A 16,285-nucleotide genomic window follows, 5' to 3' on the forward strand; every position below is an offset into this window, starting at 1 on the left:
TTGCAAGCATATACCAAACATAGAGTCCAGCATCTTATTGACAAACTGTTTTCAATGCACTATGTCAACTGAATATCATGAAGATACTAAATTTTTTTAAAAAGATTTATTATTATTGGAAAGCCGGATATACAGAGAGGAGAAGAGACAGAGAGGAAGATCTTCCATCCAATGTTTCACTCCCCAAGTGAGCCGCAATGGGCCGGTACGCGCCAATCCGATGCAGGGAACCTGGAACTCTTCCAGGTCTCCCACGCAGGTGCAGGGTCCCAAGGCTTTGGGCCATCCTCGACTGCTTTCCCAGGCCACAAGCAGGGAGCTGGATGGGAAGTGGAGCTGCTGGGATTAGAACCGGCGCCCATATGGGATCCCTGTGCGTTCAAGGCGAGGACTTTAGCCGCTAGGCCACGCCACCGGGCCCGAAGATACTAAATTTTATAACAGCTATGTTGTCACTCTCGATCCTTGCTTGACTTGGCTCGGGGAAAGTATTACCAACTCAAGTTTTGCAGATAAGAATGAGATTTACAGAGTTTATTAGCTTGTCTGATGCCACTTGCCAATAAAGTAGCAAACTTAGACTTCAACTCTTTTTTTAAGTACAGTATTGTTTGAATGTTTCCAGTTAAGAAAGAAAAATCTGCAGTGCCAATGATAGTCACCATTGTGCCTGCAGAACTGGCTCTCATTCCTGATGCCTGCTTATATTGTAGGGCCATCCCCACCATTACAAAGACTTCCCCACCACAAGCTGTTCCTTGGTATAGGGAGTGGAGCCTTATGCTCACGGAGAAATCTGCCCTGCTACCACAGAGTCCCAGTGTTCCTCCTGAGCCCATGCACCAGCCTACCTGGGGAGATCAACTTCTCACAGCTTGCAAGTCAGCTATAGGGCACTACCTTCCCTAGTGGGAAGGGCCAGTGGTTCAGGAGCCTGATGAACCTAGGTCCTCCTTAGTTCCCCCAAAACTCAACCTGCTCTCTGCAGAAGTAATAACTATGCCTTTCTCCCACACTTCAGTACTGTACATATTCAAATTTTACGTTGGCTTTTTATTCTGGTTTTTTTTTTTTTTTTTTTTTTTTTTTTTAGAATCGTCAACACTGATCTTTTCCTTCAGTACTCATGCTCTGTTCCCAGGCCAGGCCCTGATGTCAAGCTATCCCGTTTCTGAAGCTGAGTACGTTTCTGAGATGTTCGCCAATTCCTCAAGCACAAGGTGCTAGTTGATTCCCCCAGCACCTTGAGCACCTACAGTACCCTCAGCAGGTTGGGGCTCAAACAAGGGTGCCTATCTTTGCTCCTTCCCAAGCATCCTGATGCAGATGGCAAAATAGATCATCTCCTATTCCAGAACTCCACCTGCAGAGTCTGAGCTAACTCATATATTATTTCCATAAAAGTAATAGGAAAGTCACAAAAATAATGAGTAAAAGTACACCCCTTGGCTAATTAGTCAGCTTATTTTTTGTAAATCTAAAAAGAAAATTATCAACATGCCGTTGAATAATCAGAAAAGTTATTTTCAGCTCGTGACTCTACATTTCCACTCAACTAATAAAGCTTAACCTATTTTTAAATATTTTGATATTTTAGGCCAACTTAATTCAGCCTCCCCTTAGAAGAACATGTGTCCATCAGTCACAACAGCAATCTTTCATTTTTTTATCCCGTTCAGTGAAAGAACAGAAGAGCATTCAGTAGCAAATTCATAACATGAACAAATTGCTAAACATTTACCATTGAATTTCTCTCTTGTGTTGTGACTTATGACTCATTCCTTCAAACAAGCATCCCCTTAGGGTGTCTGTCAGAAGAAAAGCTTACAGAAGGGCTTGGTGTTTCCTTCAAAGCACAAGTTATAATCCTTACTTCCTTAAATTTGACTGAAAAACAGAAACTTTAAAAAAAAAAAAGAAAGCTCTGGAGGAATACAAAGAGGCTTTTACTAGAGAGTTCTGAAATGATGTATTTTCATAAATAGTCAGTTACATGGCTGCTTCTTTGTATATAAAGAAACAAGACATCAGTCCTGCCATGAGTCTAAAGAGACATCCATGTAAACAAGCCACGTGATACAATGTGTTATTTTCTATAAGGAGGAAGCAGAGGGAAGAGTGACTAATTCCATCTGTGCTTGTATGGCTTTACTAAGGTGATATTTAGTTGGGTCTTAATCAGAAATAAGCAGGCAATGAAGATGAAGACATTCAGGTTGGGGTAGTGGTAGAAGTGGAGGCTGTGAGCCAGCCAGGATTGTTGGAAGGGCCTGACGTATTTGGGAGCCATCAGGAGCCCTGTGTCAGTAGAGCTCTGGCTCCAGCCTGGGACACACAGGCTCCAGGACCTGGGTGGTAGTGTGGCAGAGGCTTTGAAAAACCATAAAACAAGCGGGCTACACTTGTCTGGAGTTTCTTTGTATTTATTCAATTTTAAATCAATTTTAGTTAAGAATAATTTTCAACATTTTCTTTTTAAGTATTATTTTCGAAGATGTATTTATTTTTATTGGAAAGCAGATCAACCGAGAGGAGGAGATACAAAGAGAAAGATCTTCCATCTGGCTTACACTTTGGAGATTCACAGTTCAAGATTGAGTACTATCTAGTGGAAGTTGGCAATATGTACATGCACAGGGAGAATTGTGGTGAGCCAGGAGAGACACTGGAGGCAGTCTTGGCCTCTACACTCAGCTCTCTTCCAAGAACTTTGTTTCTGTGGATAAGCCTCCTGTGACCTAAAGACTTCCCATGAAGCCCACCTAGCAGACGCCTAAATTAGATCAACTCTCCTGCCCTTAATCCACCAGCCATTAACTCAAGGCTTCCATATTTCAAAGTCTGTAGGAGTTTGAGATGCCAAATTCAGTTCAATCCCTAACAGATGGCCAAGTGGAGATGGATTATTTTAGCTACTTAGAAAAGAAAAATGACAGAACTTAGTGATATTTCCACTATGGGTAGCAGCAGTGGAGTCACATTTCTAGTTTTGTAAACTGATGGGCAGTGATGTTATTTCTGAAGACAGAAATAAAGGAGGAAGAAACTTTCCTGAAACATACCCAGAAAATCATCTGAAAGATGAGTTGAATTTGTTTCTGCTAAATTGTGGTGCCTGTGTTCCTATAGTTCATGCATCCAATGTCTGTTGTGACTATTTGACACACTAAAGTGACCTAGACAGGAAACTGAAATGTATAATGACTAGGGGAAATTCAGGACTGGAGTTTAAGGGCTAGGTTAGACTGAGGCTACAGAAATGCAAGTCACTGATGTGTTCAGAGGTAATACTTGAAGTTACAGGCAGAAAATTGATATGATGTTCTCAAAAGTGAAATGTACTTGACTTTTGCACACATAAATTTTTCAGAAATTTGAAGGAATATACATGATCCCACTGCACATAACATCATTCTTATCTTCAGTGAAGATCATGGGTTCTCATTTGTTCTAAATCTCTACAAGTCTCTTTATATTTTATTTAAATTGGTTGAGTACATTAAATCAGAGAATTTACTGAAATCCATTGCAACTCCTTGATTAAATCCTGCCAGTTTACAAATTATATATACACTATAATATATATTATATAACTATGTATATAGTTATATATATATAATCTTTTAAAGACAAAGGGTAACTGCTCAGAGGTTCCTCTACGGATCCCACAGGGACCATAATCACAGATTAAAAAGATTTCTTGCACTACCAGGAGTCAAACTTCTTTCCGTGAGGCCACACTTCCAGTTTCTGAGTCCAGCTCCTTGTAAAATCAGTCTTGGCAAACGTTAAATATAACACATGAGCGGCCCCGGGATGCCCGCGACACTCAGTGGAACTTAATTTCCTCGCAGGTTCCCAGAAGAGCGTTCGACAGGCGTACTGTCCCCAGGGATTTCGAGCAGCGGTCTGGAGGCACACTCCGGAAGGAGGTAAGGATGTCCTGGTGCAACTGAAGAGCCGAACCTGTCAGCTGGGGAAAATGGCCATCACCATGAACACATACTCCCCCCTCTGGAGGGAGCCGGCTGGTCACGCCAAGTTCATGTTGGATGATGTCACAGCATGGCAAGCAATCAAAAGCCTTCTAAGAGAGAGACTTTCAGGGAGCAGGCACCCTATTGGTGGTAATGCTTTGTCAATCTCAGCGGAGGCTTCGCCTCTTTTTTCTTAGCAACGGATGCGTCCTAGCAACAGCCGCTGAGGAACAGCGGTTTATGCAGTTAGCGTTTTGTTTTTCTGAAGGCGGAGTGTCAGACGCTCCTCTCCTGCTCGCGAAGGAGTTTTCTCCTGGGTACTGCAGTTTATCACTATCAGGTAAGGGAAATTGAATGGGAAGAGAGATGTGGGGAACAACTTAGTAATTTACTCACTCTGAAAGACGTTCAGAACCGTCGATGTGCCAGTTGCCGTGAAGATGACGAAAAAACATAAGGCTTTCCCTGCTTTCAAAGCCTCCACCCTACCTAAAGAGAAAGTAATGAGAGAGCAGCTAAGGAAATGACAGTTTAAGAAATGGTGCTGTGTCCTGCTAAGGAACTTGTTGTACATTTCTATCACGTTGCTTGACACATGGCTGAAGCTCAATAAGTCCTGAATGAAAAATTCATGAAAAATGAACTTATCCTGGCTATTCATCAGTATAGGGAATCAGAAAACAGAATACACGGATTGACATCAGAATAGTTAAAAAAGAGGTGGAGGTAGTAAGATAAACTGCTGTTTGAAAGCCTGAATCTCAAATGGCAGTGCCCATCCAGCTTCCTGCTAATGTGCACCCTGGGCTGCAACACATGATGGCTCAAGTATTTGGGTCCCTGGGAAGACCCAGATGAAGTTCCAGCTTCTGATTACAGCTTAGTCCAGTCCTGGCTGCTGTTGGCACTTGGAAACTGAACCAGCAGGTGAAAGATTCTCTCTCCTCTCCTCTCCTCTCCTCTCGTCTCCTCTCCTCTCCTCCCCTCCCTTCTCTCCTCTCTTTCCCTCTCTCTCTCCCTCTCTCTCTCTCCTGTTCACTTTCAAATAAATAAAAGCAAGTGAACATCTCTAAAACTATAAGAAAGATGAACAGATAAGTATGAACAATTCTGAAAGTAAGGAATTTGATTTATTCTTCTAACACAGATATATGCTAATGCTGAGTAAATGTACATCCATCTTTCAGGCAGCCCTGAGTCTGGCAGAGGCTCTTGCATAATTAACTTATACATATTGTGGTTGGAATTTGTCAGGGAGGACAGCTCATTTTAGCTTGGGTGAGAGAGTATGGGAAGCTTCGGAGAGAAAGTCATACTGAAGTTGCACCTTGAAAGATGAGTAAGATTTAAGCAAATGAAGCATGCATGGTGTGGGGCTGGAGAGATGGTAGGGAAGGAGATTCTGTAAATGAGGGGAGGGAAAAGTACTGGACTGCTTAAGAATGGACAGTAGCCCTGTGAGGCGGCCACAGAACCCGGATGGCAGCTTCGCTAAAGGAACCTATGAACAGTGTTGAAAACCATGCTTATGAGCTGAAACTTTATCCTGTTCTACAAATTCTTGTGTGCAGACCATAGTGCAAGAGTACCTATTAGATGGTGCTTTAAAAAAGGATTTGTTTATTTGTATTGAAAAGGTAGATCCATGGAGAGAAGGAGAGACAGAGACAAAGCTCTTCCATCTGCTGGTTCACTCCCCAAATGGCCGCAACTACTGGAACTGAGCTGATCTGAGGCCAGGAGCCAGCAGCTAGTAGCCAGCCGGGAACCAGAAACTTCTTCAGGGTCTCCATGTGGGTGCAGGGTCCCAAAGCATTGAGCCTTCCTCCACTGCTTTCCCAGGCCAGAAGCAGGGAGCTGGCTGGAAAGTGGAGCAGCTGGGATACAAGCCAACACTCATGTGGGTTCCCAGAGCTTGCTATCCAAGGTAGCTTATGAACTTTGATTGTAAGGCCTGATTCAGAGCTTAAGAGATGGTAGGGCTAGAATTCAGGAGACACAGAAAGGTGTGAAAGAGTAACAGCTGCTTAAATGAATAAGCATCAGATCTTGAAAAGATGTGGATGTTAAGTAGGAAGGAGGAGAGACATTGTAGCAATGGTTGTCTTGTGGGGTGAGTTTTTATGTACCTGTCAGAAAAGAAGTGAAGGTTTCAGGAGTCTTGAATCTTAATCAGAATCCTATGAGAGATATACTGAGAAACAACAGTTCTTGAAGATACATTTGCTGGATAACCAAAATATTAGTCTTGAATTTTATTCTAAATCTATGTCTTAAGAGGAAAAAAGATGAGAGACAAGCATAATGAGTTTGTGAACGCTTAGGAAAGAGAGGAGGGTGATAACTTAGCCAAGGTCAGCTAAATCAAGAAGACTTAGGAGAAATGATCCAAGGTCAAGAGAGAGCATCTTTTCAAAATTAAGGTCTTGTGGCTGGAATTAATCACACATAGGCACAGGCAACAAAAGGCAGCATATAAACAGGTATGTGAATTACAGCTGAATAAAGTGAAGGAGAAGACCAACAACTATTTAATCACAGTAGTAATGGCTTTGGAGGCAGGCAAAAGTAAGTATTAGTGAAGTCATTAATAGTAAGTAGCATCTCTTTTTCCATGGTCATTATCCTCTGCTGTGAGTTTGCTATGATTTGGATGTATTCTCAGAAGCATGATCCCCAGTAAGATGATATTGAAATGATGGAACCTGTAAGAGACTAGGCCTAATAGAAGGTGATGAGCCACTGGGGGCATTATCCCCTGAGGGAATTCATGTAGTTCTCTCAGGAACCCTAAGTAATTTGTTATAAAAAGAGCAAGCCAGGCACCTGAATCCCTCTGTGTCCTGTCTCCACCACGTGATCTCTTCCACACGCACTCCAGCAGTGAAGACATCCCTAGAGACTATACAGAGACTCCACTGATCTTGGAGTTTCAACACCCCCCCAAAGCCAGGAGCTAAGTAAGTCTCCATTTTTTAAACTTTGCTAGCCTTAGGCATTTTGTTGTAGCAAAAGGAAACAGACTAGTACATCCTGCCATGTAACAGAGCACCATTAAAAGTCACAGTCAAGACCAATCTAGAGAGAGTTTGGAGACAGGGTGTGAATGGCCATGCATGCAATGTTTCTCTCTTTTAGAGAGAACTTTCCATGCCCATTTCTTTCAGCCTCCCATGTCTTGCTGCTAATGTGGAAGTTAGAAAAAGGTAACCTTTCATAAATCAGTGGCACAAAAGGATTCTAGACTGGGTGAATTAATTTACAAAATAAAAAAGTGATCTTCATAGAAAAATATGTTTAATGAAATAGTTAAAGATTTCCAAATGCTACCTTCCACTATTTCTGTTTGAAATGCAATCAGTTCTGGTGCTTTGAATATTAATTGTTACACAAGCTAGTGGAGTAAGAATAACTTGTGTAAGGAGTATCTCAAACAGTGTCCCTACGACTGACTCTACCACCTTGGACTCAGTGCCACCTTGAATGCCTGCTTACCCAGTACTGCCTTAAATCCCCTGGGTTTCAGTCCTCTTAAATACCTGGTTACCCAGCACCACCATAAACCTCCTAGATCTCAACTCCCTTGCCTAATTAAGCTTAGTGACCTTCAGGTTTAAACTGTGAGCTCCACCAATCCCTTGAGGCATGTATCCCTGGTTTCCACTTACAGCTGCATCTGCCAGTCCCTGAGCCGGCCCTCCCACATCCACTCCAAGACTATAAAAATGCCTCTGCTACTTGTTCTCTCTCTCTCTCCTTTCCTCCTGTTCTCTGTCTCTCTGCTCTTCTCTTCGTCCTCTGCTTTGCTTTCTCTCTCTCTCTCTTCCCCCACTCCCCGCCCCCCCCCCCACCGCTCTCACTTACTCCCTACCCACACACTGCCACCCTTGCCGAAATAAAGGCTTCTTGTGTGGCTTACTTGTGTCTGTGTCTTGGGTTTGTGAAAAATGCTAACAACTTGTAACTTAGGAGCCGGTGAAATATCTCTTCTGTTCTTAATTATGAATTGATATCAGTTGGGAGCAGGAAAATGGGCATTAAAAGTAATCTTAATTAAGTAGCAACTGTTATTACTTTTTTCACAATTTGTTGGAAAAAAAATTATTTGAGAGAAAGTTTCTATCAGTCCCAGATTGCAAAAGTGGCTAAGACTAGGCTGGGCTAAATACACAATACAAATCTCCCATGTGGGTGGCAGGGACCTAACTGTTTCAGCCATCACCTACTACCTCCCAGGTCTGAATTTGCATCTTAACTGATGTCTTAACTGCCAGCCAGATTGGACATTTGGCCTTGTGGCTAACCTACCCATGGAATGCCTGCAACCCATATGCAGATACCTGGGTCTGAGTCCGAGTTCTGCTCCTGATAAGATACACCCTGGGCAGCAGGAGGTGATGGCTCAAGAATCAGGGTACCTACTAAATACTTAGAAGATATGGATGGAGTTCCCAGCCCTGACTTCTTGCTGGCCTAGCCCCAGCTGCTGCAGACATTTGAGGAATGAAGCTGCAGATAGTAGATCTCTTTCTGTACCTTTCAAGTAAGTAATCAATTTGTGAAAATCAATTTAATAGAGGGTCCTATGTTGTGGTACAGGTGGTTCACCTATGCTGATGTTAAGCCACAGCATGTGAAGCTTCATTTCCCATTCAGTTCCCTGCTAGTGTACCTGGAAGGGCAGTTGGAGAAAACCAAGTCCTTGAGACTCTTACTCAGGAAGCTCCTGGCCCCTGGCTTCAGCTTGACCCAGTCCCAGCTGTTGCAGCCATTTGGTGAGTGAACCAGAAGATAGATGATCTCTCTCTAACTCTGCCTTTTAAAAAAATATTTTTTAAAAATCATTTTAATAGAAAGAATACATTTTGGAAAAATTAACATATTCACTATGTAAAATTTTTCATAGATCCAGCAATAATTGCCAAACATCTTTAGGATTAAAAGAAAAGTAGAAATTGAAAAGTGCACCTTGAATAACTTTGTTTATTGAAATCATGGAGATTACATTATTCGTTTGCTTTAGATGCCTCCATTAAAGTGTTATGTTTTCTACACATTATGTTAGTAGGGTTTATTATTTGAAATTACTAAGATAAATTAAAAAGCTTTGCCTCAAACACTAATACAGAATAAGGTGGCTAGTCTTAAAGTAATCATTTTCTTTGGATGTTATCCCATCTGATCTCCACTAATGAATTTTTCTACCTGTGATGCTTAGCAACTTAGATGTTATGCTTTCTAATTAAGAGAGCTTAGAACCTCTAAAGGCCCATGAAGCAATCAGATCTTTTTTTGCCCTCAGTCGAAACTCAATAATTTTGATCAGAGTTAATTAGTAATTGTGAAAGTAGAGGAGCTGGTAAAGCAGCATATACCCTCTGTGTGTTCCAGTTTGGTCCCCTAACTTACTATTGGAAAACTGTCTTTAATTCCCTTGAAAACCAGAAAGTCAGATCATAGAATGATGATAATAATTTAAAAATAAGTAAAAATAAAGTAAAATAAATCAGAAAGTCTACAAAATTACTCACAGATCATTTAATAGCAGTATTTGAAAAAGATCTAGGCACATATTTACTTGGACTGTTTTGAGGAATAGTTGTATTAAATGAATACTTATATTCAAGCAAAATGCTAAGGAGCCCAACACAATCCCCGGAAACTATTAATATATTAGAGTACATGGCAGAGAGAGATTAAGGTCACAGCTCAAAATAAGGTTGCTAGCTACCTCATGTTGGGTGTTGTGTTGCAGCAGCTTAGGTTGCCAGGTGAGACTCCTGCGCCTCTTATTCGAATGCCAAGCTAGACTGGCTACTCTGCTTCCCATCCAGTTTTCTGCTAATGCACATGGAAAAGCAGTGCAAGATGGTCTATGTACTTGGGTTCCTGCCACCCGTGTTGGGTGGACCTGCATGTAAATTGAGGCTCCTGGCTTTGGCATGACCCAACACCAGCTATTATGGATATCTGGGGAGTAAATCAGCAGATATATTAATTCTCTCTTCATTCTCTCTCTCTCTCTCTCTCTTCCTCTCTCTACTCCTGTGTATGTGTTTGTGTGTGAGAAAAAGATAGAGACTCAGCCCTTCAAATAAATAAGAAAAAAGTCGTAAGATGATCCTGGATTATTTGGTAGGCCTACTGTAGTCACATGGACATCTGAAAGTGAAAGAGGAAAGCAGATCAAAACATCCTGTGTGGAAGGATGTAAACCATCCTTGCTGGCTGTAAATTTACAGGGAGGGAACTTGAACTAAAAAAATGCTAGTGGCCCCTAGAAACTGGGAAATGTGGGGGCAACTTCTCCCTTAGAGCTCCAAGAAGCTCCAGAAACCTCCAGAAAGAAAGAATATAATAACCCCACTTGGGTCAGCACAGTGAGACCCAAGTCAGACTTCTGAATTACAGAGATGGAAGACAGTAAAGCTGTATTGCCTTAAGTTTCCGTTTGTGACCGCAGCAAAGGAATACTATTACAGCTTGCATGCCACTTATTCCATGGGCCATTAGACAAAAGCCTGTGAAATAAGTGGCATGCAAGCTGTAAGAGTTCTGACTGATAAATCATAAACAGATTAACAGAATAGCCACAGGAATTATCACAATGGTGCAGAAAACACAATCCCCATCTCACAGCGTTTACAGTCAGGCTTAAGATTTGACTTCAGATGTCCCAAATTACACTCCTGATCTGCTCCTCCCACAGGATGCCCATTTCTCTAAATAATAACCCCATGCTTTCCATTCCTTCACTGTAGTCACCCTTCATCCCTTTCTTTCTCTTAGGTCCAAATCTGTGTCATCAGCAAAACTAAAACCTACTGTAGTAGAAACCACAGGTACTTCCAAAGATTCAAGGAAAAATGGAGTTAAAATAAAAGAGAGTATCACTTTCCTGCAAAAGAGAAACAAATCTATGATAGTTTTTCATAATATGCCTTTTACTGAAATATGGATTTCAAATAGTTTTGCATCAAAATAAGCATATGTTTAGTCCATTTCCACAAACTCTTTTTGAAATATTCTCATAAGGCCCGGGGTCCAAACAATGATTTTTTTTCAAATAGCTACATTTTGAATTAAACAAGAGGACAATTATCAAAGAGATCAGAGGGCTGTCTCATCCTGAGGTTGACAGTGTAGCCCTGGAGCTAGAATGACCTCCAGCCCCCAGCCCCATCCCGGCATTCCTACCCTCTTGTCTCCAGCAAAGTCTCTTGGCTGCTTTGGGAATTTGCATTCTCATCACAAAAAGGGATGAAGGTAACAAAAATAATAAAGTATGTTTGTAATTAACTTAGAAGTATACTTGAAAAATGCTTCAAACTGTGGTTGGCACAAGGTAAGCTTCTCACCTTTGTAAACACATCTACCATTTTAAAGCAATATGTATGAAAACAATGTGAAGGGGGAAACTTCTATATGCAAAACAGTAGACATCCACACCTGTTTGGTCAAGATCTTGTGATTAGGGGAGCTAGTATGAAGCTCATGCTCTTTTGAGCTTGGCCTACAAAATAATATTCACTCATTGTTGATTTAAGTGAGGCAAAGCAGTTCTGAGATGATAAGTTGTTCATGATGAAGCTTTGTTTCAGGAGGTCCTCACAACCACATTGGTTTTTATTTTTTTTATTTTGAATTTTGAATTATGTGGTATAATTTCACATAGACAACCACATTGTGAAGTTGATTTTATTCTCAACCCATGAAACAGGTGAACAGAGATTTAGAGAAGGTTGGTTATTTGTCCAGGGTCATTCAGCTGCTAAAGAAAAGAACCTATTTTTAAAACTTGTTGCTACACCATTTAATGACATGGGTCAAAGGATGACCCCATTGGAGATGACAAGCATTTGAGGTCATGGTGATGGCTTTGACTAGTGTTCTGCATACATACATACTCAAAACTGATGAGGAATTCCAATGGATACTTTTCAACAACATTTTCTGATAGCACAAATAAAGTCTTACAGGTTACAGCTTCACGTGTTAAGACATAAACACAGCAAGTAGATTACTGTAAAAATTCTGTGGATGGTAAGCACCTGTTTAGGAGCCCAGCACAGGCTATCAGAGAGCAAAGGCTTTGAGCAGGACCTGCATTGAGAGAGACAGCAGCCACTATTGTGGTTCTCCAACAGGAGCTTTGAAAGCTTGATGTTCTGGCAAGTCACCAGCTCATGCCTCAGCTGAATGGCTCCCTCAACTCCCTGCCCTGAAGACTCATTCTACTGGAAATGTAAAATCTTCTGTTTACTCAGTGATGATGCTTACTATTCAGAACCATGAACCAGAATTTGTTAATGATGTTTTACCTCTTTACACAGACTAAGTCAAAACCATGGCACCCAAATCTCCACAGAAGAGCCCAGGTGGCAAAAAAAAGTTACAGGGCAAACGACGCAAACAAGTCTTAACGGGTAAGATGATTTTCTTCATTCAGTGGGACTTTTTGGACAAATACTTGCAGTCAAACTGATCATGATTTCATATATCAAATAAAATATCTTAAATATATTAACTAGATGAGCTTTACACTGTTGATTCATTTCAATGTGGTAAACACCACATAATGAATGAAATAGCACATACATCACTATCAAATAACTGTGAGAAAGTCACTTGTTCATATATGGCCTGTTTAGCTTTCCCTGAGATAGTTTAATGCTTCATTGCACATTTGCATTTGTGTTTTGTATATTGAGGTTTATTTACAGATTATAGTGTACTAATGTATATAATTGATTCAAAATATGAATTTGATATCAATTTATTATATTCTAGTTCATGAAGAAGAGGAACCAGTGAATATGGAGAGCATGGGTAAGTAGAGGCACAATTTAGTAGTTATATCCATAGTACTACAATAATAATATTGTAGTATTTTAATCCCTATACCTACAAAGCCATATCATGAAAAATAGCAAAAACAATTTTAAAAACAAAAAATATATACAATTAACTAATCAAGAATACTACAAATTGAAATGATCAATCAGAATGCACAGTGGTTAAAATTACATTGTGTCATATAGAAAATGACAAATTTTAAAGAAAGGATTTAAAATAAGAATAGAAAAGATAATTTAAATGTCTGTTTATTTATTTGAAAGGCTGAATAAAAGAGAGAAATCTTCCATTGGTTGATTCACATTCCAATGGCCACAACAGCCGGGGCTGGATGAAACCTGGAACTCCTTCCAGATCCCCCAGCGTGGTAGGAGGAGCTCGTGCACTTGGGCCGTCTTTCATTGCCTTCTCAGCCTCATTAGCAGGGAGCTGGATTGGAAGCAGAGCAGCCAGAACTCAGACCAGCTCTGAGGAGGGATCCAGCACACAAACCAACAGCGTAGCTGGCTGCTCCAATGCTTCCAGCTTTGCCAGCTTCTAGAGGCCACCTGATTTTATTGACTGTGGCACCTTCCTCCATCTTCAAAGCCAGCAGTGCTGTCTTCTCCTTTTTCTCCCCTTTTGCTTTCTCGTTTCCTTGTCATATCTTCTTCTTTAGCTTTGATATTTGCACCTCCTCTCCAGAAACCCCTTATTATCACACTACTCAGGATCCCAGTCATCTCCCCATCTAAAACCCTCAGTCACATCTGCAAACTTGCTTTGTCAGAAGGGGAGCTCCTCATGGATCCAGGATTAGCACATAGATTTCTCTGTGGACGTTATCATTCTCTAACCACAGTGGTTAATAACACAGACACTGGAGTTGGATAGATAGGATTCAAATGATAATTCTGTCACCTAATATATACGGCCACAAATGACTTCACCTCTGAGCCTGCCTCTTCCTCTGGAAAACAAGATAGGATGCCTACCTCATAAGATTGTTGTGGATGTCAAATTGTACACGCACATTTCCTTACATAAAACTTTCAGAAGGTGGTTCATGTTAGCTGTTTTGAGTATAAAAAAGTATTACAGAGACCTAGATCCATGAATGAGAATTGAGACCAAAAATAGGCCCACCCACATGTATATGGTCAATTGCTTTTTATAAGTGTAAATCAATTCAGTGAAGGAAAGATGGTATTTTCAACAAATGAAGTTGGAACAATTGGATATTTATATACAAAATTATGAACATCAATCCATACCATGCAACACAAAAAGTAGCTTAAAACAGAGCTAATTATAAAATCACATTTTATTTTAAAACATTTTGCAGCGGAAAATATCTGTGACCCATGGTTAGTCTAGAGTTTCATAGGCACAATGCCCAAAATCATAAATCTTCTAAAAACCTTGAGAATTTAAGAACTATTCTTGGTAATATTAAAATTTTTTGCTTTATGGAATACTAGTGAGCAGTTAAAAAAATGAACTGTTACTCTGTGCAACAACATGGATTATTCTCAAAATAATTATGCAGAGTACAAGAAAACAAATAAAATGGGCAAATACCATTAACAGCATCAAGACATTCTCCAGAAAAAGCAAACTAGTCCATATTGACCCGAAGTAGAGCAGTGATTTCCTTTGGGTTGATGGAGCATGCTGGGAGGAAGAGGACAGGCGGAAATTTTGTGGCTTACGGATGTGTTTGTTCCTTATCTTGAATGATAAATATATGTATGAAAATTTACATTTTGTTTGTAGTTATTACATCTTAGTAAAACTTTTTAGTGCAAGCTAGATAGTAACAACATTTTTTGCAGTTCAGATAAAATATATGGGTTAATTGATTATGTTTCAACATGCAGAGCAAGGTGTAACAACCAGTTATTTACGTTGTGTAGCCCTCTGTCTTGTGCACATAATAAGACCCAAGCCATGAACTGTTTATAACTGGCAGCCTGCCTTTGGTTTCTGCTCCGTCAGACTGTAAGGTGAATAAATGCCCTTCCCTGCCTACTGTACAGTGTCACCTCTAATCCCGCTCTGATCATGTGTAGTCAGGCTCCATTGTGTTCACTTACTAGGCAGAGTTCAGACCCGGGGTGGATCCCAGCTCTCATTCCTGTCCACTAGTCTGGACATGTTGCTTGAACCCCATGGACTGCAATTTGTTCCGCTAAAAATGGAAACAGTTACAGTAACCATCTCAGAAGGTTGTTGTGAGGCCAAGTTAATAATGCACATAAAGTATTTAGAACCAGTATTCCACAGACATTTCTATATTTAACATGCCTGTCATTCACATACATGGCTATGCCTGAGGCCTGTGTTGGCCTCGTGCCCCAACACCTCCACAGCAAAAGTCCTTATGGCAGATTGTCCTGAAGTTAACCAGCTTCACAAGTCCCCAGTGGCTACCACCTCTACTCCAACACTCTTCTCATCTCTGCTGGATCAACCAATGTCCCACTCTGTCCAAGGCTCAGCCAAACCCATGTTTATTAATCACCAAAGCCTCATTGCTGTCACCTGGGATGCTGTCCTTAGTGTGTGTCTCGAAGCCTAAACAACAGCATTTCAAGAGAGACTATAAGAAGTGGCCAGATACATCAGGCTTTGCTTTGTTTGGTTTGGCCATTGTGCTGCAGAGAGTGAAGATTGGAAGTATCTTGTGGGGCGTATTGGCTTCCAGCTACCTGCAGTTGTTATAGATTGCTAACCCTGGCTAGACACAGCCTGCAGGTCTTCCTGACTTGTGGAAAGCAAATTGTTGGATCCTATGACTTGAAAGCACTGAATCTCTGTGGCAGGAAGATTTCTGTGAAAAAATATCAGCCACATAGAATTTGGAGTGTGTGTTTGCTGGACAACATGGAACAATCTTACTCATGTCTTTCCAGTTTCTTGAATGTCAGAAGGCTCTCTGCTCTTTCCTACCATCTCCAATTACTGGGTTTTGGGCCCTGGTGCAATATGAATCAATAGTTCTACCTACCGGCATTTAAAAACAGAATTGCAACACTTTTATTATGCATTCAACACTGTCCATATTACTGTCCACTGTGTACTTCCAGATGGGTATGTGTATGTGAACTGAGTCAGCAGTCACTACTGAACATTTTGTATGTGCCTGTCAACACAGCCAGTATTTGGGGGAAGATAGGAATGGGAATTTGCCCCTACTTCATCAGCAACTGTGAATTTCAAATGTTTGTATCGGCAACTGATTGCAACTTGGGTTGTATTCCTGTACATGCTTAGTGTTATATATATAGTCATTAAAAAAACCTCAAAATTACCTAAATCCTTGTGCCATGGAACCACAGAGATGGACAGGAAATGTTTCCTGGGACAATAGGCTTAACATCTGAGGCAGGCATTTGGCACAGCAGTTAAAATGCTGCTTGGGAGGCCTACATCCCATTTCAGAGTGCCTGTGATTGAGCCTCCGCTTGGCT

The 16,285-nt window shown here is 40.9% G+C and overlaps 1 protein-coding gene across 2 annotated transcripts in view; it reads left to right on the top strand.

The window, feature by feature from the left end:
* The first annotated feature begins 4,186 nt into the window (after positions 1 to 4,186).
* DNAI3 (dynein axonemal intermediate chain 3) overlaps positions 4,187 to 16,285 on the top strand; it is a 70,122-nt gene continuing 58,023 nt past the window's right edge. For both annotated transcript variants that reach the window (XM_004582084.3, XM_058658748.1), the window contains exons 1-3: positions 4,187 to 4,317; positions 12,311 to 12,403; positions 12,768 to 12,806. In XM_004582084.3, coding sequence (XP_004582141.2) covers positions 12,325 to 12,403; positions 12,768 to 12,806 — 118 coding nt within the window. In that variant the 5' untranslated portion in view covers positions 4,187 to 4,317; positions 12,311 to 12,324. The remainder of the gene's footprint in view (positions 4,318 to 12,310; positions 12,404 to 12,767; positions 12,807 to 16,285) is intronic.

Source organism: Ochotona princeps, chromosome 2, assembly GCF_030435755.1.
Source record: "Ochotona princeps isolate mOchPri1 chromosome 2, mOchPri1.hap1, whole genome shotgun sequence".
Lineage (NCBI taxonomy): Eukaryota > Metazoa > Chordata > Mammalia > Lagomorpha > Ochotonidae > Ochotona > Ochotona princeps.